Genomic DNA, 22,901 nt, shown 5'->3' with positions numbered 1-22,901 from the left:
GATGCCACAAACGGTGTCATTGTGGAATGACCGACAGCTGAGTCCCGGTCTCAAGGAGACCCCCCCCAGCCCCACCCCCAAGGAAGAGAGTGCTGGTCATACCTGGGGGTGGGGGGGGGCGGGGGCACCACAGGGCTTCCCGGGAGGTGGGGTGCATCCCAGTATGGACCCCCGGGGCTCGTGCTTGACGGCGCTTCCCCTTCTTGCTTTGTAGTCGCGGGTCACAGTGAAGCATCTCGAAGAGACTGTCGGGAAGCTGAAAGGGGAACTTGAAAGTGCCGATCAGGTACGTGCGGGCGCCGTCCGGAGGGCTGCCATCCTGCTACAGAGGCTCCTCTAGCGGCTTTCCTTCCCCGACCGCACGTCCCTGCTTGTCCTTAATGAGCCGTTACGACCTCGGGGTGGCTGGGCCCCGGTGCACCATGGCTTCTGCCGTGGCCTCATGAACCGTGGGAGGGTTGCCGGGTGGCCCTGCTGCACTCCGCACCCTCCTTGCAAGTAAACCTAAAAGCTGCTGAGGTCTGAGAACACGTGCGGCCCCAGGGTGCATCTTCAGGAGGTGTTGGGCCTGGGGGGCACCCCCCTGCATGGCCTCAGTTGGCTCGTAGCCATCAGGCCACGGGGGCCCCCTCAGCCCTTGTCCCAGGGCCTGGTGGCCCCAGCGCCCTGTCCCCGTGGCCCGTGCCCTCCCACTGGCCGGCTCGAGGCTCCTGATGTGTGTTGTGTCCAGGTGAGGGAGCACACGTCACATCTGGAGGCCGAGCTGGAGAAGCACATGGCGGCCGCGAGCGCCGAGTGCCAGAACTACGCCACGGAGGTGGCAGGGGTGAGTGTCCCGGCACAGGTGGGCCTGGTGGGGGCCCTGCGGCCAGGGCAGGGGGCAGCCAGGTCAGCCTGGCAGCGAGAGGATCTCTCTACCCGGTGTGGAGACACCATCTCTGCGGGGAAGGCATTTAAATCTGAGTGTTTTCTGATTCGGGGAGCAGAGAACACAAGCCTGGCACCCCCGATCCTGGTTCGATCTCCGACTTCTGGCCTCGCTTTGCAAAAGACAATCCACAAACATTTGTGCAGGCCTGAGACTAGCGTGTACTGAAGACGATCCTTCCTTCGTCTTCAAAAAAGAGCAGAAGCTCCTGGGGGCCTGCGCCCACCCCTCCCCCACGCCCCACAGGCTCTCCGGGTGGCGTATGTGGATGTGCTTGGTTGGGTGTGAGGTGCTGACTCACTGGAACTGGCTCTCTCTCCTTTTCTCCCACCACCCGGGTCTGTTTTCTGTCCAAGTTGAGGCAGCTTTTATTAGAATCTCAGTCTCAGCTGGATGCAGCCAAGAGTGAAGCCCAGAAACAAAGCGACGAGCTTGCCCTGGTGAGTGAACTGGTGTGGCCGGCATGTGCCCTGGGGTTGGGTGTGTGTTTCTGCGTCCCGTCAAAGGGGACGTGCGCCGGTCTGTGCTGGGCCCGGTGTGGACGGCCCCTCACACGTTTGCTCCACGCTGCACACTGGGCCTGTGGCTGCCAGGACCACGGGGCTCCAGGTCTGCGCTGGGAGCTCTGGGGGGGTCCTTCTGCCCCGTGGCCTTCTGTGGGACTAGGGTCCTTCTTGTGGGACTAGGGTCCTTCCTCACCCAGCAGTGGCTCAGGTCAGGTCAGTCAGATCTGCAGTGTGCAGGGCAGCCTGCTCCACGCTGGGCGGTACCAGGTGACCTGTCTGCAGCTGCGCAGGGCTCCCGGCCACGCGGGGGCCTCTGGTTCTTCCGGTTTTCAGCCTTGATGTGTGACTCTGGTCCGCGCTCCTTGGCCAGGTCAGCCTGGCCTTGTAGCGGCGGGGGGGGCGGCCCACTGGTTCCAGTACCAGCCCGTGAGGCCAGACACAGTCCGTGTGATCTGCACGGGCTTTCATTAAATCATGAGTTGGCTGTTAACACTGAGCCACCGGCGTGGGGGGGTGGGGGGAGCGGGCGCGGGGTGCTGTGTGTGTGTGTGAAAAACGTACGTGTCTGGCTTTCTGCGAGGAGACCCCAGGTCTGGTCCGGGGGGCTGGCGTTCCCAAAGCAGCACCCACTGAGCAGCCCCCTCGCTGGGTGCACGCTCTGGCTCCCCGGGTGCCCCCTCTGGTCGTTCGGGCCTGACCGGGGACCATCGCCCCCGAGGGCAGGTGCCGAGTCTGAGGGCCATTCTCCAAAGCCATGTCCAAGCCAGGCCTGGGCCACATGCAGAGGACACGCCCCGAGTTTCTCCTCGTCACTGGCCTCTGCGGTCTGGTGTTGACTTTTGGGGCTGTTGGCAGGAGGAAAGGACCTGGAGGGTGAAGCCCCACACACTTGGGGCGCCCCTCATGGGGCAGCTCTGTCAGGGCCCCCCCCAGATCCCCGCTGGGAACCTTCACCCAAGCTTTGTGGGTGACACTGCTGCCCCTTCAGACTTGAGGTTCAGAGGTCTGGGGCTTAGGCCCCCCAGCAGTGGAGCTCAGGGGTGAGGGGACCTTATGAGGTAAGAGTGTCAGCTTGTCGGGGACCCCACAAAAGGCCCTGACGGGGGACCGCACCCAGGAGGGTAGCGGGAGGCAGGCGGCAGTGTCTGTGCCGAGCCCACCGGCCGCCTGCCGTTCTTCAGATTCCGTAGCCCCGCGCATACCACATCCTTCGGGGGTCACCTGGCTCCCGGCGTGGGGTTCTCTGCGCCGCTGGCCTTGCCACAGAGTGCATGTGGGGTCAGCCCGGGCCCCTTGCGGGCCCCTCGGCCACAGTTTGGCTCGGGTGAGGGCTCGTGGCGCTGGCTCTCCTGCCCCAGGGAACCTGCACGGGAGCCAACACAGGCCACAGTTGTCAGAGCAGGTCCCCCGTGGGCTTTGGCTGCTGAGAGCATCTGCCGTCCTCCTGCGGGGTGCATCCAGCTATGTCAGGCACAAACCCACCCTCCCTGTTCCAGGTCAGGCAGCAGTTGAGTGAGATGAAGAGCCACGTAGAGGATGGTGACGTAGCCGGGTCCCCGGCTGCCCCCCCAGAGGCCCCCTCAGCAGAGCAGGACCCCATCGAGGTTAGGGTGGTGAGCCCGTCCCCAGGTGTCCATCACTGACCGCCGTGTGGGCCCTTCCACCCAGCTGGAGGGCAGGGACGGCAGCCTCTGCTCTGGCTAAACTCCGGCCACTCGCAGCTCCCGGCCCCACTGCCCAGATGCCCGACTCCTCAGGACGCCAGAGTGGGAGGGGGGCGGGGGGCTGGGGCATCACTGGTGGGGCCCTTGCCATCCAGACCCCTGATCTGGGCGGCAGCCGCCCAGAGCCTCGCCGGGGTGGGAAGGCCGCCAGGGCTCGTGCGGTGCCTAGGCTCCTCTGTCCTGGGGTCTCAGCAGAGGGGCTGCGTCTGCGTCTCTTCTCAGCCATACCAGCTTCCGTTCCCAGGGGTCGGGGCCCTGCCTCCCCCAGGGGGGCTTCAGGCACACAGGCCTCCCCGCTCGCTTGTCCCAGGCAGGGCAGGGTCGAGGGGGCCCTGGGCACAGCCAGAAGATGTGGCCGCAGGTGTCAGGCTGCCCAGAGCCCTGGGTACCCAGGAGGGTCTGCCCCAGGTTCCGAGCATGTTTGCGGTGTTTGCATGCAGCTGAAGATGCAGCTGGAGCGGACGGAAGCCATCCTGGAGGACGAGCAGACGCAGCGGCAGAAGCTCACAGCTGAGTTCGAGGAGGTCAGGCTACCCCGTGCCGTCGGGGCTTCTCTGGGTCAGGGCGGCGGGTCTAGGGGGTTGAGCCGTGTCCCACCCCAGGGGGTGTCGCTGCGCCATCGTCACCCACCTCCTGTCCACATGGGGCCTGACCCGCTGCCCCGCTCTGTCCAGGCTCAGCTCGTGTCGAGTCGTCTGCAGGGGGAGTTGGAGAAGCTCCGCTGCAGCAGCACCCTCGGGTCCTCAGAGGCGGAGGAGGCCACGCGGCTCAAGGTACAAGGTTCCCCGTTGTCACCCCCGGAGGCCCCTCGGGCAGCGTCCAGCCTAATTTGGAGGTTGGCGAGGTCGGGGGGGATCCCTAAGTGTCCAGTGTCACAGCTGGACGTCACCAGTGTGACGATTTAAATCGAGTAGAACTGAAGCTGAGCTCCTCCGTCACCCTGGCCACAGGGCAGGTGCTCAGCAACCAGTGCCCGACCCTGAAGCACAGCCCTGTGACCCGCAGGCCGCGTCCTCACACCCTCGACCCCACGTGCGCAGCCAGGTGGCCTTCCTGCTGTGCGTCACGTGAAGGCTGATCCCCTTCAACCCTCTGACCCACAGGAGAGACTAGAAAAGGAGAAGAAATTAACCAGTGACCTGGGACGCGCTGCCACCAAACTACAGGAGCTTTTGAAGACGACCCAGGAGCAGCTGGCAAAGGAGAAAGACACGGTGAAGAAGCTGCAGGAGCAGCTGGACAGACCAGTGAGTGCCGCCGGCCATCCCCTCGGGGTTTGGGCAGGGCTGGGCGCCCCGGGATGCCTGAAAGCTGTCCTCTGCCCCGCCAAGCCCTCGGTGCCTCCTCCAGCCCCAGGGGCCTCTCAAGGTGGAAGGTGGTAGGTAGGGTGGTGTAGGGACGAGGCCCCTAGGCCCAGCCTGCCCCTCCCCCGCCCTCTGTTCACAGGAGGCCGGCAGCAGCAGCTCGAAGGAGGGAACATCTGTCTGAGCTTCCTGCGGAAAAAGAAGTCACTGTTCAACTTACCAAAATGCCTTACACATTCCTGACCAATAAACAAACCAACACAGCGTTATCTGGGCCCAACTTGGGTAGCTCTGAGAAGCCATAGAGACGAGAGTCTCTTAGCACCAGAAGTAGCTCTTCCAGACCCCAGTTTGTAAAAGAATCTTTGTCACATTCGATAAACACTATTCCCTAGGACCGGCCCTGGACCACCGGCCAGCAGACGCCAAAGCCCTCAGCAGCTGTGTGACAGACCTGGGTGTGTGCTAGGGGGCCGGGACCTTGGGGTGTGTATGTCAATCAGTCAGTGCAATTGTTGTGTCTTTTGTGGGGTTGGCGGTCGGGCGATGGGCGGTCCAGGTGGTGAGTCCTGAAGGCTGCAGCGCAGACTGTAGGGTCACAGCCAGCGAGGCAGCAGTTCTCACCCCTGGAAGAAGTTGCCACCACAACTGACGTGTGACCTCCTGGGTGTTGATGCCATTAAAACCCGCGTGTCGCCCGGCACTTTGGGAGAGAATGAGTGTGGTTTCTGGTCCCCCCCGCGCTTTCCCCACCCGGGCCCTAGCACCCACCGGGCAGGATGAGGGAGCAGGGCCCGTGACACCTGGTGGCCAGATGCCCTGTGGGCTCCACCCTGAGGAACTGAGGCGGTTCCCTAGCAGGGCTGTGGGCAGCCTAGGCTGTCATGTGAAGTGAGTTCCAGGAATGAACACGGACCTGGGCAAACATCCACGCTGCAGGAGGGCTGGCCCAGGGCCGGGGGGCAGGCAGCTGAACTTGGGGTGATCTTTGGACCCACTGTGTTCTGAGGGGCCCACAGAATCTGTGGTCAGGAGGTGTGTCAGGGGCTTTGTAAGGAACCTGGAGCTCAAGCAAAAAAAAAAAGGATTTAGAGGCAGGGTGACAGGAGCAGTTGCACCAACCTAGGAACAGAAGGTGAATCAGAGCAACCCTGGCGGGGCGGGGGCGGGGGGCGGGGGTCTCGCTGGTACTTTCAGCTCAATTCCAGGACCCATAATCCTGGGAGAGGGGTCTGATAGGCTGAACTTAGACTACAGGTACAGCCAGATGGAAGGGAGGGTGGTGCTCCCAGGGAAAGCAGCTGAGTACTGGGGTCTCACCACCTGCTTGAGAAGCTCCGCATCCCATTCATCGCAGTGGGGGGGGGGGGTTGACTCCTCTCTGGGGTGGTTGTCACAGCAGCCTCGGGACCTTGGGGAGGGAAAGATCAGGGTGCTGCCCAAGGCCCCATGCGAGCCACTGCCAGAGGCCGGGCAGTGCTTTCAGTCTGCACAGCCAAGACCTGGGCCTGGCTTTCAGGGGCACTTGGTACGTGGGCCACCTGGCCCTGCTGTGTGGCACTTGTATGTTGCAACTGTTGGGATCAGGGTGCTGGAAATTCTGGGATAGTTCCCCAGAGATGTGAGCAGAAGCTGGAGTTCAGCACAGAGGCACTGTCAGAGGAGGAGGGGTCAAGGCCAAGGGGACAGTGGTGCACACAGAGTGAGTGTCTGGGAGGGCCCTGTGTAGCCAGGTCATGAAGTCAAGTGGTCTAGACAGGAGGGCACTGGGAGCCACTGAGGGGGACAGTCATACCCGCCTGGAACTCTGCAGGGGGCTAAAGTGGAGAGGGAGCCCGCGGGCCGCAGGACACAGGTTCTGGCCAGGAGCCCGAGCGGAAGTGACTGATGACACCTGAGCTGGCCACGGGCCTGCCCGTAGGCTCAGTTCTCACGTGACATCTTTCAGTGCCTGTGGGAGAGGAACCTCCCCCACCCTGCAAAGAACCCTGCAAAAGTGAGAGTGGCTCACCTGGTGAAAGGCTGGGCAGGCTTCAGGCCCGCCTCTAACACCAGCCAAGGTCAGGAGACCTGGGGAGGTTTGTGAGCCTGGAGCCCACGCCCGGCTCACGACTCACCCTCTGGCACACAGGGCCCTTCACGCAAGGGTAGGGGTTTGGGGCCATTTTCTGGTGGGAAACAGGACGGCCTCGTGCCCCAAACCAGGTCTCTGGCATCCGAGTGGCCACCGTGGGCCCAGGAGCCTGCGTTTCCACTAAGCTCCCCTCCCTCACCACACCAGCTTCAGAACTGAGGACCCTGACGCTAGGCAGATGCCCCCTGAAGGCACAGGAATGGGTCACTTCCAGGAAAGAAGGCACAGGAGACCCTGGGGGTGCCGAGCTGCTGCCTTTGGGCTCCGTCCTCAGACCGCCTGGTGGGGCCCAGCGTCCACCTGTGGGGACCAGGCGGCCCAGGGCAGGGTGAGCCCCTCTCTCCCCAAAGCCCCACCCTGAGGCCCAGCAGCAGCAGCAGCTCCCTGCTGGCCAGCAGGGGGAGCCCACGGGCCTCGCTGTCCCTGGGCCAGGTCCCACCCTCGGGCTGGGGAGGGGGGCGGGCAGCTGCCCTCACAGACCCAGCCCATGTCTCAGGCCCCGACAGGAGAGCTGGGGGCTCTGACAGCATCTGGTCCAAAGTCCCCCTGCAGAGGCTCCCGGGTTGACCTGAAGCTCAGAGTCACGAGGCCCATCAACATCCCCTCCAGACCCGGAAGCTCCGTCACGCTGGTGGCGGCTTTCTGGACTAGCTTCCTCCAGTCACCTCCGCGTGACTGTCAATAAAATGCACAAACACCGGGATGCCTGACCTGCAGGCAGCAAAGACACAAGATCCTAGAAGCCACCAGACACTCCACAAACGCCTTCTCTTTGAGCTTCCTGCAGGTTTGGGGCCAACAGGACTCAAAATGCAAAAGAAGAGTGTTGTTTTCCTTCCTGCCCCAAATAGAACAAAATCTCAGAACTCCAGATGCGTGATGGGAATAGCTTAGGACCGGAAAACGATACCTGAGCTGTCCAGCTGTGCCGCCCATGAGCTGTGTGACCTTAGACAAGTTACTTTACCTCTCTGGACTGGCTACTGAGGCACTGGCTGCAGGCTCAGTAAGTCCCCTCCTGCTGCCCCTCCAGCCAACCATGCAGTGACCCTTCTTCCAGCTGCAGCCCGGCTGGAACTTGGCCTAAAGACTGACTGCACGTTTCAGAAGTGCCCCAGGTCATGACAAAGTGATGAGTCTGCCCTTGGGCATATCCAGGCTCTGATAGTCCAAAGGGCACGAACTGGTGAAGAAACAGAAGCTGCACTTCCGTGTGTGGACCAGCCAGCACTCTGAGGAGTTCTAAAAAAAGGAAACCACTCGACTAAGCCTAATGTTATTGAGTCACTGTGCTCACTGTTTTCTTAGAGATTAATATTCTCTGAGTAACAAACTTCACAGTCAAGCTCTGAACTTCCGTTAGCAGTGGCTTTATCTGCTTCTTCCTCGGGACAAAAGAGTAATGATTAAATGAACCCTAAGTCAGCTTTCCACACACACTTCTGCAATGTGTTAACACTTATAAAAGTGTAAATGTGTTGAAAGCAGAGAATACCTGTGGTTTTATTCCTCACCAATGTCAGCTGAGGTCTCAAAACTCTAATTTTGCAGCAGAATTACCCGGAGTGCTGGTTAGCAGGATTCTTGGGCCCCAACCTCAGGAATCCAAAAGCTCCCCTAGGCAGAGATATAAGTGACTGTTAGCATTTCCCAATTTCTGGAGTCAAGTGGACCGCTGGGAGCTGTTTACATCACATCACATCCCTGTGCTCGAAACCCTCCCCACGGCAGCAGCCCCACCCCGACATACCTGCACGGAGGAGTGGTGGTACTCATACAGGTGGGGCCACACGTCACAAGGTGAAGCCACAGAAAAGACCTTCTCCTTCTAGACTCCTGGCTCTACCTACAAAGCTGATTCTTGAAAAGGGCAGCCTTGGGCCTGCAGCGCTTCTCGGAGGCCTGTTAACGTACACTCACTAAAAGCACTGCTTTCCAGAAGAGAAAACAAATTCAGGATGAAAGAACGACAAGCAGCTTATCAGTAAACCACTTTTATCTAGAAAACCACTATTATCTAGAAAATAGTGCTGGTAAAGCCAGTGCTGGTAAAGCCAGCACTATTTTCTAGATAATTTTGAAAGAAGTACTTTGATCAAAGCGTATCCTTTTTTGGCTCCCAGATGAATCAGAGAGGAGACAAAATCCTGGCATTTGGATAAACATTTGGAATAAGAGAAAGACTCCCAACTTTTATACCAACTTTTTCATTCAATCAGAGGAGGAGGGGGCTGTGGCCTTAACGCTAATTGTCCGAAATACCCAAACCTCCACACCTAACCCCACACATGGAAGGCAAAATCCTTTATCCCCAATTCAGCCATGAATAATTACACGAGAGAGAAATTAAAAATGCTTCCTTTATTACATAAAGCCAGTACTGCTACTTCTAAATTCCACTGTTTATGCATCTCTGTGTTTTTCAGTGTTACGCCTGTGATGTGAAAGGCAGTCACTTCCAGGTGTCCTCAGCGTGGCTTCCCGTGGCTGTCGGCCGTCACACCCGCTCCCTGCTTCAGACAGTCGGCAAACTACTCTAGGAAATTAAGAAGCTTGCCCAGGCCCCAGAGTAAACATAATGTTCTTCCAAACCTTATTGTACCAGAAGCAACACAGTTCTGAAGGAGACACAATTAAAGACATCCCGGTATCCCAGTCTGTCAATACACCACCTCACCATTTTCATCAACGAAGTGGATTACACTGGAGCCCAAATTTGCATTATAATTCGCTGTTACAAGACAGTGCACATTCTCCAGATTTCCAAGATGCAAGGTCACTCTCAGAACAGCCTCCCAACTAGACCAGCGAGCAGCTGCAGGTGCAGGAGCTGCTTCCTGTGTGCCAGCCACGTGCATGAAGTAGTGCTGTGCAAGATCGGTGCTGGTTCTAAGCAGTCTCCGCCACACGTCTGGTAGAATCTTACGTAGTTAGTAAGTACATTAGTGCTGTTACATGTTGTGAGAATTATTTTCCATTACTCAGTTTAGCTCAACAGAGAAAAAAGAATTTGGGCCAAAATTATAACCAGATTATGACCAATTCTCTAAGCAAAAGAAACAAAGTAACTACTGAGGTTAATGAAGATGCAGTAGTTCTCTTCATGTGGCCTTGGACTGTTGTGTGAACTGCACTATTAAAAATCATGAGCTTAACAAAAATCTTTACAAGTCAACTAATCAAAACAGGCATTTGGCCAGTAAGAATTTAATTTCACACCAATACAACTTTAGAGTTTAGATTTATTTAGGGCCATTTGCACATGTGCATGGAATAGTTTACCCTAGCAAATGACAAGACAGCTCCCCTCAGCGAGTCCCTGGCCTAAACGCATCAGCTTTACTTACATAGCGAAAGGATAACATTAAACACGGAAGCTTTCAGTTTGTGGCACCAAGTGATGGTCTACACAGGGCATCCTTCAAAAGCTACAATTAAGGATCCACCTAGCTTTTCAGCAATACAAGCTCGATTGAGGTCTTCTGGCCCATTTGCTTGACATTCATGTTTTATGCCTAGGGAGGAAAAACAACAATTCTATTTAGAATTATGGCAGTAGCTTACGTATTTCTCTAAGATATCCAACTGTTTTAAAAGACCAGTTCAAACGTGGGTGGGAAAGCCGTGGCATATACAAACCACGGAATAGCACACAGTGACGAGCAATCTGTAACCACATGCATCATCACGAATGACTCTCACAGACTAATGCTGACAAAAAGAAGCCAGACTTAATAGCGTATGTTCTAGACGGTTCCACTCGTATAACACAAAATCAGCCAGAGCTACCTTATGCTGTTAGGAGCCAGGGGACTGGTGTCCCTGGGGGGAAGAAGTAGGGGCAGTGGTGTGAGGAGGGGCACCGGGAAGGCTTCGGGGCGCTGGTCATTAAACCAGGAAACAACCGTAATTCACGTACGCTTTTCTACAGATGCGCTGTATTTCAACAAGTTAAAAAGCAGGTCTAGGAAGTTTTTCTTGGTTTTTGAAATATACATAAACATATGAATTTGATGTTTTGATCGTACAGTTGATTTAGTCAACTGAATTGAGGAATAAGAGCACTTACAAATGGGATCACTTCTGCTCCAGAAAACAGGTCTCCAGTGGCACCGCACAATACATCAAGAAATCTGTCACAATTAAGACTATGTAAAATGTTTTACTGATCGCCTTCTCATCAAAATTACAACACCACACTGCACAAAAGGAGCTCAATTATGGAATCATATACAGTAGCTTCTCTGTAAACAGCTGCTCTCTTTTAAACAGCTGCATTTTCTGATTTTCCATAATTTTAAGACCATTTCTTAAGCTGCTGAAAGCACAGCAGGTCAGCTTTTAGACCACTCAGGACTGACTGGAGAAAGCCAGCGAAGGTTTCACCAGGAAAAAAGGCACCAGGGAGATGGTCTTTCACGTCAGCAGATCAAGTCCACGGAGCAGCTCCTTTACTGGAACGCACCGCAGAGCGAGGAGGAATCCACTCCGACGCCCTCTGGGGTGCCCTGTGCCAGTGCTGAAGCTAAGGGGTCACGTCAAAACACCAGTTCCCCGGCCAGTGCACACACTTCTAGGGGCAGCCCGACACCAAACCAAGCACATGAGGAGCCTGACAAGGACTGCACGATGCAGGAAAGGAAGCGAGAACTTTGTTTTCCCAAGTAAAACACGCTAGGGCAAACCCGATCTACTTCAAGAATATAAAAATCAGTCACAGTAAAACAAGCAAAATGAAAATGACCCTAGGCCAAGCCCTTGTGACTGCGGCTCTCCCAGCTGTCTGGAGCGGCCACAGCAGGAAGGTAGGGGGCCACCTCTTCTACTGCGCACCTCCCGTTCCCAGCTGGGAGAACCCGGCCCGTGGAGGTCACACAGCACTCAGACGACAAGCTTAGCCCTCAGCGGGCTAAGGGCACTTGCCCCATGCTCTGTCCATCATACCAACATCTCCTCCTGGCTGGAGACAGTAAGTGCGTCCAGGCCATCTCATCAGGGTCCCAATCACCCAGCGGCAAGTCAAATATAACTGGCCAGCCCAAGGACTGAGGCCACTCTCCTCTGGACACAGATGCGTCTATAACGTAAAATCATACCATTCCAAAGAAGAGCCAGCGACAAGAGCAGCCCTTCCCATTTATGAACATTTCCTTTGTGCAACTGTGTTCTGTCAACTACATTCAGAGGTAACAGCAAATTTATTACTTAGTATGACCAGTTAGTCCCCACCTGCTACGTGAGAAACTTGACAGCATCTCAAACTAGTTTCACACCAGACTGAACAGGAGTACACACACAGTGTCGAGGGAACAGAATATCGAACACAGGCCTTTCGGCCCAGGGTGGCCTGCACAAGGCAGAGACGCGCAGAAAGCTGGGTCAGCCTCCAGGGTTTTCCTCTAAACAAGCAGTGATGCCCTCCTCTGTGGCCAGGGCCCTCCAAAGAGAGTAAGGTGCTTCTTAGAACAGGCGGTCCCCGTGCCAGGGCTCATGACACCGCCGAGTACCGGAAGTCAGCTAGGCCTTACCTTGAAATTTCTTTTTGATTGCATCCTTGGAGCTTGCGTAGATCATTTTACTTTTCAGAGGTGCTAGTTCTGGAGCCCTGGATACAGAAGCGCCAAAGAAGAAAAACAGTGGTTTAGAGAAAGTTCAATTTACATCTTGTTAAACATCTGCAGCAGTGGGCAGGGAGGGTCCTCAGAATCTTCTGGGAGAGCTTCTCTAACTACACAATTTTTCCAATTCCGCTCCTTGGACCGTGGTGGCTGAGCGTATACAGAATAACTCAGGTTGACGAAGGTGGGAAAAAAGTTGAGGACCAATGATTAGAAATCAGTTAATGGCGCTAGAATAAAAGAAACAACGTTGGATAATTCACTGTATGACCCAACTGTTTTCTTGCAAATAATTGTTTTTCACTCGTATCAATAAAGGCTTGAGTTCAGGCTAATAACCACCATCTTTGTATGAGGTTTTTAATACTTTCTGGTGGAAAAGTTTCAAAATACAGAAAAGTACAGAGAATAATCTGTAAGTCAAGTATCTGCCACCCAGAATTAAGAGATGCTAGCAATTTTTGCTTCAGGTTGTTTTCTGGAAAAGAATGTATATAAAGTCCAAGTCCCCTTACTACCCCTGCCCACCCGGTCCCCTCATTCACATCTGTTCCAGCAGCAAGTTCTGACCTCAGGCACTCGTTGTCCATCTCAGTCTAACATAGTAAAACACGTCACAAGGATTTCTTTTTCTAAGCTTAATGGCAATTCAGCAATCATTATGTCTTAATTGTTAATATAACTATTATCTCATATTTACAAAACGTTTAGTGCCTCCCCCTCTTGAACGAATACTGGAAGCACAGCATACGCTTTACCATGTTCTTTACCTGCAACGTTGAAAGTAAGAGAAATACTAACAATGCACAGAAACATCTCATCTACTCAAACTGCACATCTACGAATGCATCATCTCTCACTATACACCAAACCTCAGGCCTGCCTGCACTCCACACCACCACGATTCCATTTAGCTGCCATATTTCCAGGACATTCCACAGTCATGAACACCGTGCCCCGGTGGGGCCCTCAGCTAGTCTGCCGCCCACACAGCGGGCTGAGTCTATTCCTGGGAACAAGGCGAAGGGCAGTTTCTCGGTCTCTCGGCGCATATTCCTCACAACTCTGAGGTCCAAGGAGGGAGGCAAAGCCACAACAAGGACCTCAGATGCACCAGCTACAAAAGTAAGTGGGTGCTTTTCTTATGCAAAATACGTCAGGGACAAAAAAAGCTTTAGCTGTTCTGATTTTACTCTAAACAGATCTTCAAAATACTTGAAGCAAGAGCCGTTCCCTGGGCCCTAAACAGAGCTTGTGATGGAAAACTCCTATAAGGTTTTATCTTTCTTTTAAAAAGTAATAAAGCAAAAATAAAACACTGCACTAACACTGAATCTTCTCTTCTTCATTCTACTTTTATTTTCCAAATGTTCTTTAATAAGGATGTATCATTTTCATAGTGGAAAAAAAAAAGGATAAAAATCCAGGATAAAAAATAGTGCAAATGAAGGAAATATTAACCAGTTTAAAAGCTTAAACCTTTACCTGCCATACCTGCCACTCAAGAGTAAAGCCCGGAAGAGCCAGGGCTTTAGCTGGTTTTTTCACAGCTATTTTCCCAGCCCTAACACAATGCCTGGCATGTAGCAGAAATAAAAGTTTAAAGGATGCACCTCCATTCAACATGCTCGGTTTTAAGTCTCACTACTATCTTTATGCACTTGTGTCTGTGGCTGCCAGGCTCCTTCCACAGTGGGCGCCCAATACGCGCATCTGACCTCACCAGGTGCAGCCAGGGCTGCAAGGGACTGAGCCGTGGCCTAGGGTTACATTCCCTGAGACCTGAACTCTTTTGACTTCCCAGCCCCATGGTCCCACGTTGTTGGTGGCACACAGCTGAGAGTTAAGCCCCTCCTTGCCTTGCTGGGCTCAGGCCAGAGTCCAGAGGACACTCACGCCCCCCAAATCAGAGGCCGTTACCACTTCCCCCTTCCCCTTGGAAGCCAGAGAAGATTCTCGCTGTGTAAGAATTCCATACCAAGGAATGTACTACATACAATACAATTAAATGAGGAATATAGGGTGACTTTTAAATCAAGCTTAATCTCAAATATGAACTTACTTGAAAAGACCAGAATAACTAATTTAGACAGCCTTTTAAGGCCATGTAAATCACTTTATAGCACAGTTTCACTATTTACAACAATGCTGTCCAATAAATAGAGCTTTCTGCAGCAAAGGAAATGTTCTGTATCGGTGCTGTGCTACCTAAAAAGGTGGCCACTAGTCACATGTGGCTACTGAGCATTTGAAATGTGGTGATTCAACTGAGAAACTGAACTTCAGACTTTAATTTCAACAGCCCCAAGAGGCTAGTAGCTACCCTACTGGACAATGTGAATGCAGAGCAAATCCCAGCTGGAGGCCACGCCAGCACCAGCTTCAAAGGCCACAGAGGCACAAGTGAAGCGGGAGGCTGGTTCCTGGCAGGGCGTGTTGGAGAAGAATCTGGTGAGGTGCTAAGCTGACAATAAGAGATTAACTCTGAGATTTACAAAGGTTCAATATTTCTAACAATGCTTACCACAAAAAAAACATCAACTCCTCTTTTCTGGATTCCTTTGTTTCGAAGCTTGCATCATACAAAGCATAGCGACAATCTTTTTCAGGAAGCATTCCCACAAAATGCTTGAAAGGATCCGTTATGGTTACACCGATATCTCCAACCAAGATCTCTTTGCCTTCTTCTACAATGATGCACTTTTTGTCTGCGCTGAGACAAAAAATGACAGCTTTCTTTCTTTTCTTGATTTCTTCTGGTGTGGAGCACTTCCGAACTTTCATGTCATAAAAAATGCGACATACTTCATCAGCAACTTGCACTCCTGAGGCCTAGAATGAGAGGGGAAAAAAATCACAAGGAGGCTTACAGTTTTTATCATGCCAAATACAAAACACTACGTAACTTTTGGTTCATAGACTGGCATACACTTAAATTTTTTTAGGTATATTTACCATCTAATAGGAAGACTAGAAAATTTGAGCTGCAAACACTAATTTCAGTCATTAAACTTTTAAAAAGATTACATATCTAAGCCATTCATCACTATTATGCGGGAGTAAGGGAAGATTCAGCTACAGCAGCTCCTCCAACCCTGAAACCTAGCAAACAGTGCTTCCTGGGGTGCTGAATTAGTTTCTTCTTATACAGGTTGCTCAGAGCCCTGACTGGGGCAGTCATCTCCCCAGTTTGGGTGTTAATAATACCCGAAATTCTTTTCATAACGAATAATAGATGGTCAGAGTGGCTGGGTTGAGAAAATTCCACTACTACAGCACATACTTCACTAATAAAAGAATTGAAAGATCTTTGTTCTACTAACATGTCAAAATTATATGATTAATCCAGTAACATATCAGTCACATACCTGTAAAATTTCATTTATAAAATCTCCAAGTTTTAAATTAAAATTAGAATAAATGAGACTGCTAGGAGACTAGATCTTAATCGTTCCCACCACAAGAAAAGAAATGATAATTATGTGATGTGATAGAAGTGTTAGCTAACCTACGGTGGTAATCATATTGCAATATATAAATGAATCAAAAATCAACACCTTGTAAACCCTAAGCTTACATAATGTTATATGTCGATTATATCTTGATTAAAAATAAATAAATATTTACTGCTATAACAAAGAGGATAGCTTAATTTAGGATTATACTGACTACAGAAAATAACCTTTTACCATGTTATACTTGCTATTCCAAAATGAAGAAGTGGTTACATAAGATCTTGATAACCAAAGATCTAAAATCACTTTTTGATCTTTTCAACTTCTTTAAGGAATGTGCCATTTCCATTAACTTTATAATTTTTTATGCTTCATTAACTACTTTGGTTTGCATGTTAGCTTTTCTAAAGCAAGAATTATAAACTTAATAGAATTTAAATACTAAACAATGCCAAAATGTTAATGATACCCAAAATTAACATCACACCATTTGATTAAATATAAATGCGTGTGAGATGAAAACATAACCTGCACACTAGGAAAAAATATTTGCAAATCGTATATCCAATAAGAAACTTGCAAAGAAACCTTATAACAACAATAAAAAAGACAACCCAATTTAAAAATGGGCAAGCAATTTGAATAGACATTTATCCAAAGAAGATTTTTAAAAAACGGTCAAGAAGCACTTGGAAAAAAACGCTCAGCACCATTAGTCATTAGGTAAGTGCACATCAACACCACAATGAAAAACTACTTCACACCCACCGGGATGGCTGTGGACAGAAACTAATGTTGGTGAGGCTGTTGAGAAACTAGGGCCCTTAAATGTTGCTGAAAGAACTACAACAATGGTGCAGCCGCTTCAGGAAACCATCTTGCAGCTCCTCAAAACATTAAACATCTTGCAGCTCCTCAAAACATTCCAATGCTGACTTCCAATGCATGTGTTAACACACAGCAACACCACTCCTCAGCGTAGACACAGGAGAAATGAAAACATATGTCCATACAAAAACCTGTGCGTGAAAGTTCATAGCAGCATTATTTCTAACCGCCAAAAAGTAGAAAGAATCCAATGTTTATCAGCTGATGAATAAACAAAATGTGGCATATCCATACAATGGAATATTATTCATCCATAACAGAATGAGGTGCTGATACCCGCTACACGACACATGAACCTTGAAAAGCACCATGCTAAGTAAAGGCCCAGACATACGAGGCCACATTGCTCACAAGTCTATTCCCTGAAATGTTGAAAACAGTCAAATCCATGGACAGGAAGCAGATTAGTGGTTTCCAGTGGCAAAGGGGAGAGGGAATGCAGAGTGACTACTAGTGGGACGGGCATCTTTTTGGAGTGATGGAATGTTCTGGAATTTGACAGTGGTGATGGATGCTCAACTCTGGAAACATACTGAAAATCAGCGAACTGTACTTTATGATATGTGAATTATATCTCAATAAAGTTGTTACTTAAAAAGGCATGTAAGGGGCTTCCCTTGTGGCGCAGTGGTTGGGAGTCCGCCTGCCGATGCAGGGGATACGGGTTCGTGCCCCGGTCCGGGAAGATCCCACATGCCGCAGAGCGGCTAGGCCCGTGAGCCATGGCCGCTGAGCCTGCACGTCCAGAGCCTGTGCTCCGCAACGGGAGAGGCCACAACAGTGAGAGGCCCGCGTACCGCAAAAAAAAAAAAAAAAAGAAAAGAAAAATCCATGTAAGAATTCTGGGGGTTAAAATACACAAAGATCCTAGCAGTTACTTAGTATTAAGGTAACTGGGCCACTTAATCATCTCATTGATTAAAAGAGCTCACCTCAATCCCATCTGATCTAATCTACATCTAATCATAATCCACTTCAATCCTACCTAATCTAATCCTAAATGAACATTTTACTCTAACAAAGAGGAATATATAGAAAATTAAGGCTAGAAAACTACCTCCAAAGTTACACAATCTTACCGCTTTCCCATTTTTAAAAAATACTACCTTAAACCTTCTTTTACTGCTTTAGGAGTAGTATTGTTCTGATCTTCACAGTTCATCTATGGAAAGCAAGTTAAGAATCTTTATTCTGATTTTTTGAATAGAGATGAATAAAATGTTCAAAGTGACAAAAATTAACAAGGAATTAGAAACAGACCCTAATTCCTCTAACTCCCTAGTCCATAACTGGTGATTTGTAAATCACATTTGACTAATCCATCTTTAAAAGCATGAAGGAAACATGTGAAGCCTTGAATCCAACCAATTAATATTTGAATGTATCTGTCAATATCTAAGTGAAGTATTTCAAACAACACTCAATTACGACTTGGAAATTAAATTAATTATGTATCAGTAATTGAAAACAGAAAGTAAATGTGTACCCTGCAATCATAATGCAACTAACCTCCGTCAAATCTGGCTGTAACTTACAGGCACCTTAAAAGCCTCAGTAAGGAAGAATTTTGGCTTTTTTCCATCTGAAATGAGGAATATGGAGGTTTCTGATGAGGGGAATACTAGAGACATTTATGCTTGAGGAAACTAACACCAAAGACTGTGAAGGAGAAACTGGCAAAGACACTGGAAGCAGGAAGACTACGTCTGAGGCAACTGCCAATATCCAGAGAAAGCTCTGAACTACAGCAGTGCTGCTGAAAACAAAAACAAATCCAAGGACATTTCAAAGCAGAGCCAATACAGCTGAGAGAAACAGTACAGAAGAGCATCAAAGACGACCCTGGATGGATTCTCCAGACTGGTGACTAGAAAGACTGATGGATAAACAGAAGGGGGAGGATGGGCACAGTTTAACACGTTAATCTTGAAGAATGTGCAAGACATCTAGGTGGAGATGACCAGTTAGTAACTGGAAACAGCACAAATCTAATAGGAAGGCTCCACTTAATCGGTATTTTGGACCAAAGTCAATACCACGGAGGCATATCAACATTAAGTAGCAAAAGAGAAACAAGTCAATGGAATTAAGAAGAAATTATCAGAAGGCTAAGAAGAAAAAGTAAGAAGGGGGAAAAGACCATCCTGGAAGCCAAGAGAAAATATTTCCAGAAGGGAGGTCAGCAATACCAGAAACTGTAAAGTTCGAGAATGACTGGAAACGGACCACTGGGCTTGACGACTGGGCCTCTGAGCATTTCAGGAGACAGAGGGATGGGCAGGAATCCAGGGCAGTGGGCTGGGGATGCACAGGGAACTGAGGTACAGCAGACAGGATGGCTGATGGCGAAGGGAAGGGGAGGACTGAACGCTGACTTCCAATGCATGTAAGTTGTCTTCCACTGGGGAGATGCGGCCACACTAACAGTTTAAGAGCTTGAAGGAACAAGAGAAAGAAAGCCAAACCCTAAAGAAAAAGAAAAAAATACTAATATTGAGTACTTCTATTGTCACACACTTCTAAATCACCATTCTATGAGCTAGCTACCATTACTGCTTGCATCCTACAGATGGGGAAATTGAGGCATAGAAAGATTAAGTAACTTGGCCAGGGTCACACAGAAACTGACAGAAGAACTGAGGTTTGAACTCAGGCGATTTGGCTCCAGAGGATACTTAACCACTCAAACAACAGTCAGAATCCTAATGAGACTGACGAGATGCAGGGCACAGATGCACGAGTCAGTCTTAGGAAAGACTATGCCTTTATTCCTCTAAAATAGGAAGAGGGAGGGTAAAGGTTTAGAATAGCTATGATGGGTAGTTCCAAAGGGAATCCCCTAAGGACCAGCAAAGGGATCCGAGGACCCCACAGGTTCAGTGAGGTCAGAGAGGCAACGGTTGAGCAATCTGGCAGAAAGCAGATGCTGATGGCGGTGTTGGTGGAAAGGAAGGACTCTGCATTCTCCTGAGGTATCCACGCTCGAGGTTTCCATCACCTAATCCAAAGGACTCGCACGGTGTTCAGATTTCTGCCTTTCTGAACTCACAGTCTTTACACCCAATTGCCTATCTAACATCTGCAGCTGGATGTTTCAAAGGGATCTGATGCTCAGCATGTCCAAAATCTGATACAGGTTGGTCTCCTTCTCATCAGTCTTCCTTTCCCAGTACACACCACCATCTCAGTTTCATATAAGCGCCAAACCTAAGAGACATCCTCAACAATCCTCTGCCCTCACCTCACTTAGCCCTTTGAATTTCCAAGTTTTTCTCCAAGATATTCATTTCTCCCCATTTCTGTTGCCATTCTCCCAGCCCAAGCTACCACTGCCTATTACCGTAACTGTGCCAGTAACCTCTCAAGTCACTGCAGGGGAGGGAGACGAGGACATGCATGGACCCAGGAAGACCACGTTCTCCAGCCTTCCTCGCAAGCTCAGCTGGGGCCACAAGACTGAGCCCTGCTCGGTGAGAGGTGGTCACCGTGACAGGAAGCACCGCCAGGCCTGGCCCTTTAAAGCTGATCTTCAAGCTCTGCCTTCCCCTGCAAAGATGACCCTGGCAGACACACCTCAAGACAGAAGAGGGCTGCCCAACCCCACTGCACTGCACGACAGAGATAAACCTTTACTCTATTATTAGGCCACTGATATTTGGCGTTTAATTTGTCATCCCAAACACAACAGACTGCTCACGCACCCTGTGATCACCTCCACTCCCCCTAATTCATCCAGTGCACTGCAGCCACAGATCTGCAACAGGAATACCATCACCGTGCGTAAAACACTTCAGTGGCGGCTTTCCACTGCTCTGCGCAGGCGTGATCCGCCCACCTCTGCAGCCCTACCTTACAGCACCCGTGCTCGGAAGTTCAGGAAGCTCACTACCGGCCTTCTGTTAGTTGTCTGCATTCAGGCTCCCTCCCGGCTCGGGGCCTCTGCTCACTGTGCCTCATTCACTCTTTACACCTCAGATCAATTTTCACTTGGAAAACAAGTTGTTTGGGCCAAAACCACTATCACGCGCTTCCATGAGATCATATGCCTCTAGCCCATAGCACTTACTACAGCCTCAATGTCCTACCTTCAAGATTACTTGACTGTCTCCCCAAAGGGGCAGTAAGCTCCTTAAGACTATATGTCTGTCTTGTTCACTTTTGTGTTCCCTTGAGGAAATCAAGAATAAATCAGACCCTCAAGGGAGTGTACTGATTAGTGGAGAAGATAAAGAGCACATATAGTGCTTCAATACTTGGTAAAACATTCACTATTCCTTGATAAACTCCAACAGAAGGGCGTTTAAAGAAGGTAGAGATCAAACTGGGGGCAGGGAGGGGATGCGGGTAAATCAAGGAGAGTTTCGTCTGGAAGGTGACTTAAAGCACTCCAGAATAAGGGGGCTGAAAGGATGAAAAGACAGTTCCTGACAAACAGAACGCGGTTCATCCAGTATGAGAGGAGGAAACCAGGATGTGGACTGGGTTCGGGGGAGAGGCCACCAACGGCAGGCCCAGGAGTCTGGAGGCACTGGGTATTTTTTGGAAAATACACGAAGCCATGCATGAGAGAGCCAGGACAGGAGGAGACTGGGGCAAGGAGACAACCTAAAGGCCACTGCGGTCAGCAAGGCCGGGGCCATGAGGCCTCCACCAGCGTGGCAGGCACAGTACAAGGAGGAGGTGGTGAGGACATCCCCTGTGCTCCACAGCCGCTGGCTGGGAAGGGAAGACAGCGAGGAAGCAGACAGAATCAAGTGTTCAGGTCAGTGACCAGGAGGCTGACTGATATCACCAAATGCTCATTTTCTCTCATCTTCCTACTGCGGTGGCTTTAGGGGCTTCGATGTTAAACAAGTACGATTTCTTTACGACTACTAACACTGTAATACTAACTTTTGCCCTTGAAAGTAATTTAAAACATGCACGAGGCAACATGTACATTAGATTCAATTGTAATGAATAAAATATGCTTGAATTTGTTAGACCTTGCTTTACTTAGTATATACTTGGAATACACTTGATATGGAAGATTAAACAACTGGTGCCCAGACTCTTGATAATGATTTTTATAAAGCTGGACTAAAATAAAACCGCGAGGGCAGACTGGGAAGGCAGGGGACACCACTCCTCCAGCCCGGCGCCTCTGCCACTGCTGCTCCATGGTCTCACGGGCACCAGCAGGGCTCTTCTTCCACCTTTGACTCTGGGGGGTGAACGGGAAAGCCTGGGGTACGGACTAGTGGGATGGAAAAAAGATAAACTACTCCTTAAGTAACTACAGTTTATTAACTTTTTAGAGGCCAAAAGCAGATAACTTGATATTAAAGCACCAGAATTATGAGAGCAACAGCTCCACCCAAGCTTCCCCACTAACCAGCTGTGTCACCTCGGGCGTGTCATTTAACATCTCCTGAGTAAAGGAGTTCCTTCAACTGATTTACTTAGGGGCATGCACCAGGTCAGTAGGATCACCTGGGGATCCTGTTAAAATGCAGATTTTGCAGATTCTGATTCAGAATATCTGGGGTAGAGTCTGAGACTCTGCATTTCCAATCAGCCCCAGGTGACAATCACTAAACTGTTGCTCTAAAATTTCAAGAAACATTAAAATCTTAGCTCATTGCTATTTTACTTCTTTGCCTACAAGTTTAACTTTTATAATGAAGCAGTAGTGATAGCGTACATTATAAAAACTAATAGGCCCAAAGTCAAAGCATTTTTTGAGCCACAGACTCCTGGTAAAGCCTATGGGTCCTTTCTCAACATGGTATTTCAATCAAAATAAAAGATACAGCATTAAAAAAAACCAATTATATTGAAATACAGTTCATCCATCATGATGGTTAAGAATTCCTGTGAGTATTAAATTCTGTGGATTTGTTATCACATTTCAATGAATCTCTTAAAAACAGTTGTAACACTAATATTCAGAATCATTTGTTCACTGTGTTTTTTACCTAATAGAAAAGATCCTCTCCCATAAGTCTCAGTTTTCAGTATTTCTCTAAAATGTTAATTATTAACATTTTAACTGCTCAGCTGTCAAGAAATCCAAAGTTTATTTTTTAAAGCAAAACCAAATTCAGTTGCAATTTTAAATTTATTTCTAAAGAGTTATTTATATTCAACTGCAAAGTTTTAACAATAAAGACCATTAAAGGATACTTTGAAATAGGACCAAAATCTGCTGCACTGTTGGGAAAGAAAATCTTGAGAGCAAAAATAGATTGCTATTACAAGAGCCTTGTGATTACCTTAAAAAGATATGTTATCCACGACTTCAGTTTCTCTCTGTTCTGTACCAGTGACCACTGGAGAATAACAGTTGCTTTCAGAACTCCACC

The 22,901-nt window shown here is 49.8% G+C and overlaps 2 protein-coding genes across 5 annotated transcripts in view; one reads left to right on the top strand and one right to left on the bottom strand.

Moving 5' to 3' along the window:
* The window catches only part of RRBP1 (ribosome binding protein 1), a 58,942-nt gene extending 53,777 nt beyond the window's left edge, over nucleotides 1-5,165 (top strand). For 3 of the 4 annotated variants that reach the window (XM_073792582.1, XM_073792584.1, XM_033840151.2), the window contains 8 exons: nucleotides 215-286; nucleotides 731-826; nucleotides 1,285-1,368; nucleotides 2,931-3,038; nucleotides 3,599-3,682; nucleotides 3,833-3,931; nucleotides 4,262-4,405; nucleotides 4,605-5,165. In XM_073792582.1, coding sequence (XP_073648683.1) covers nucleotides 215-286; nucleotides 731-826; nucleotides 1,285-1,368; nucleotides 2,931-3,038; nucleotides 3,599-3,682; nucleotides 3,833-3,931; nucleotides 4,262-4,405; nucleotides 4,605-4,646 — 729 coding nt within the window. In that variant the 3' untranslated portion in view covers nucleotides 4,647-5,165. The remainder of the gene's footprint in view (nucleotides 1-214; nucleotides 287-730; nucleotides 827-1,284; nucleotides 1,369-2,930; nucleotides 3,039-3,598; nucleotides 3,683-3,832; nucleotides 3,932-4,261; nucleotides 4,406-4,604) is intronic. The other variant, XM_073792583.1, reaches the window with a different exon arrangement.
* Nucleotides 5,166-8,938: 3,773 nt separating this feature from the next.
* Nucleotides 8,939-22,901, bottom strand: part of DSTN (destrin, actin depolymerizing factor) — a 37,379-nt gene continuing 23,416 nt past the window's right edge. Inside the window, exons 2-4 of the mRNA XM_019927512.3 lie at nucleotides 14,739-15,046; nucleotides 12,125-12,201; nucleotides 8,939-10,111 (exon numbers count right to left, since the gene is read on the bottom strand). Coding sequence (XP_019783071.1) covers nucleotides 10,002-10,111; nucleotides 12,125-12,201; nucleotides 14,739-15,046 — 495 coding nt within the window. The 3' untranslated portion in view covers nucleotides 8,939-10,001. The remainder of the gene's footprint in view (nucleotides 10,112-12,124; nucleotides 12,202-14,738; nucleotides 15,047-22,901) is intronic.

This window comes from Tursiops truncatus, chromosome 15, assembly GCF_011762595.2.
Source record: "Tursiops truncatus isolate mTurTru1 chromosome 15, mTurTru1.mat.Y, whole genome shotgun sequence".
Lineage (NCBI taxonomy): Eukaryota > Metazoa > Chordata > Mammalia > Artiodactyla > Delphinidae > Tursiops > Tursiops truncatus.
The sequence above is the reverse complement of the archived record's forward strand: the minus strand, read 5'-3'. Positions and strand labels throughout refer to the sequence as shown.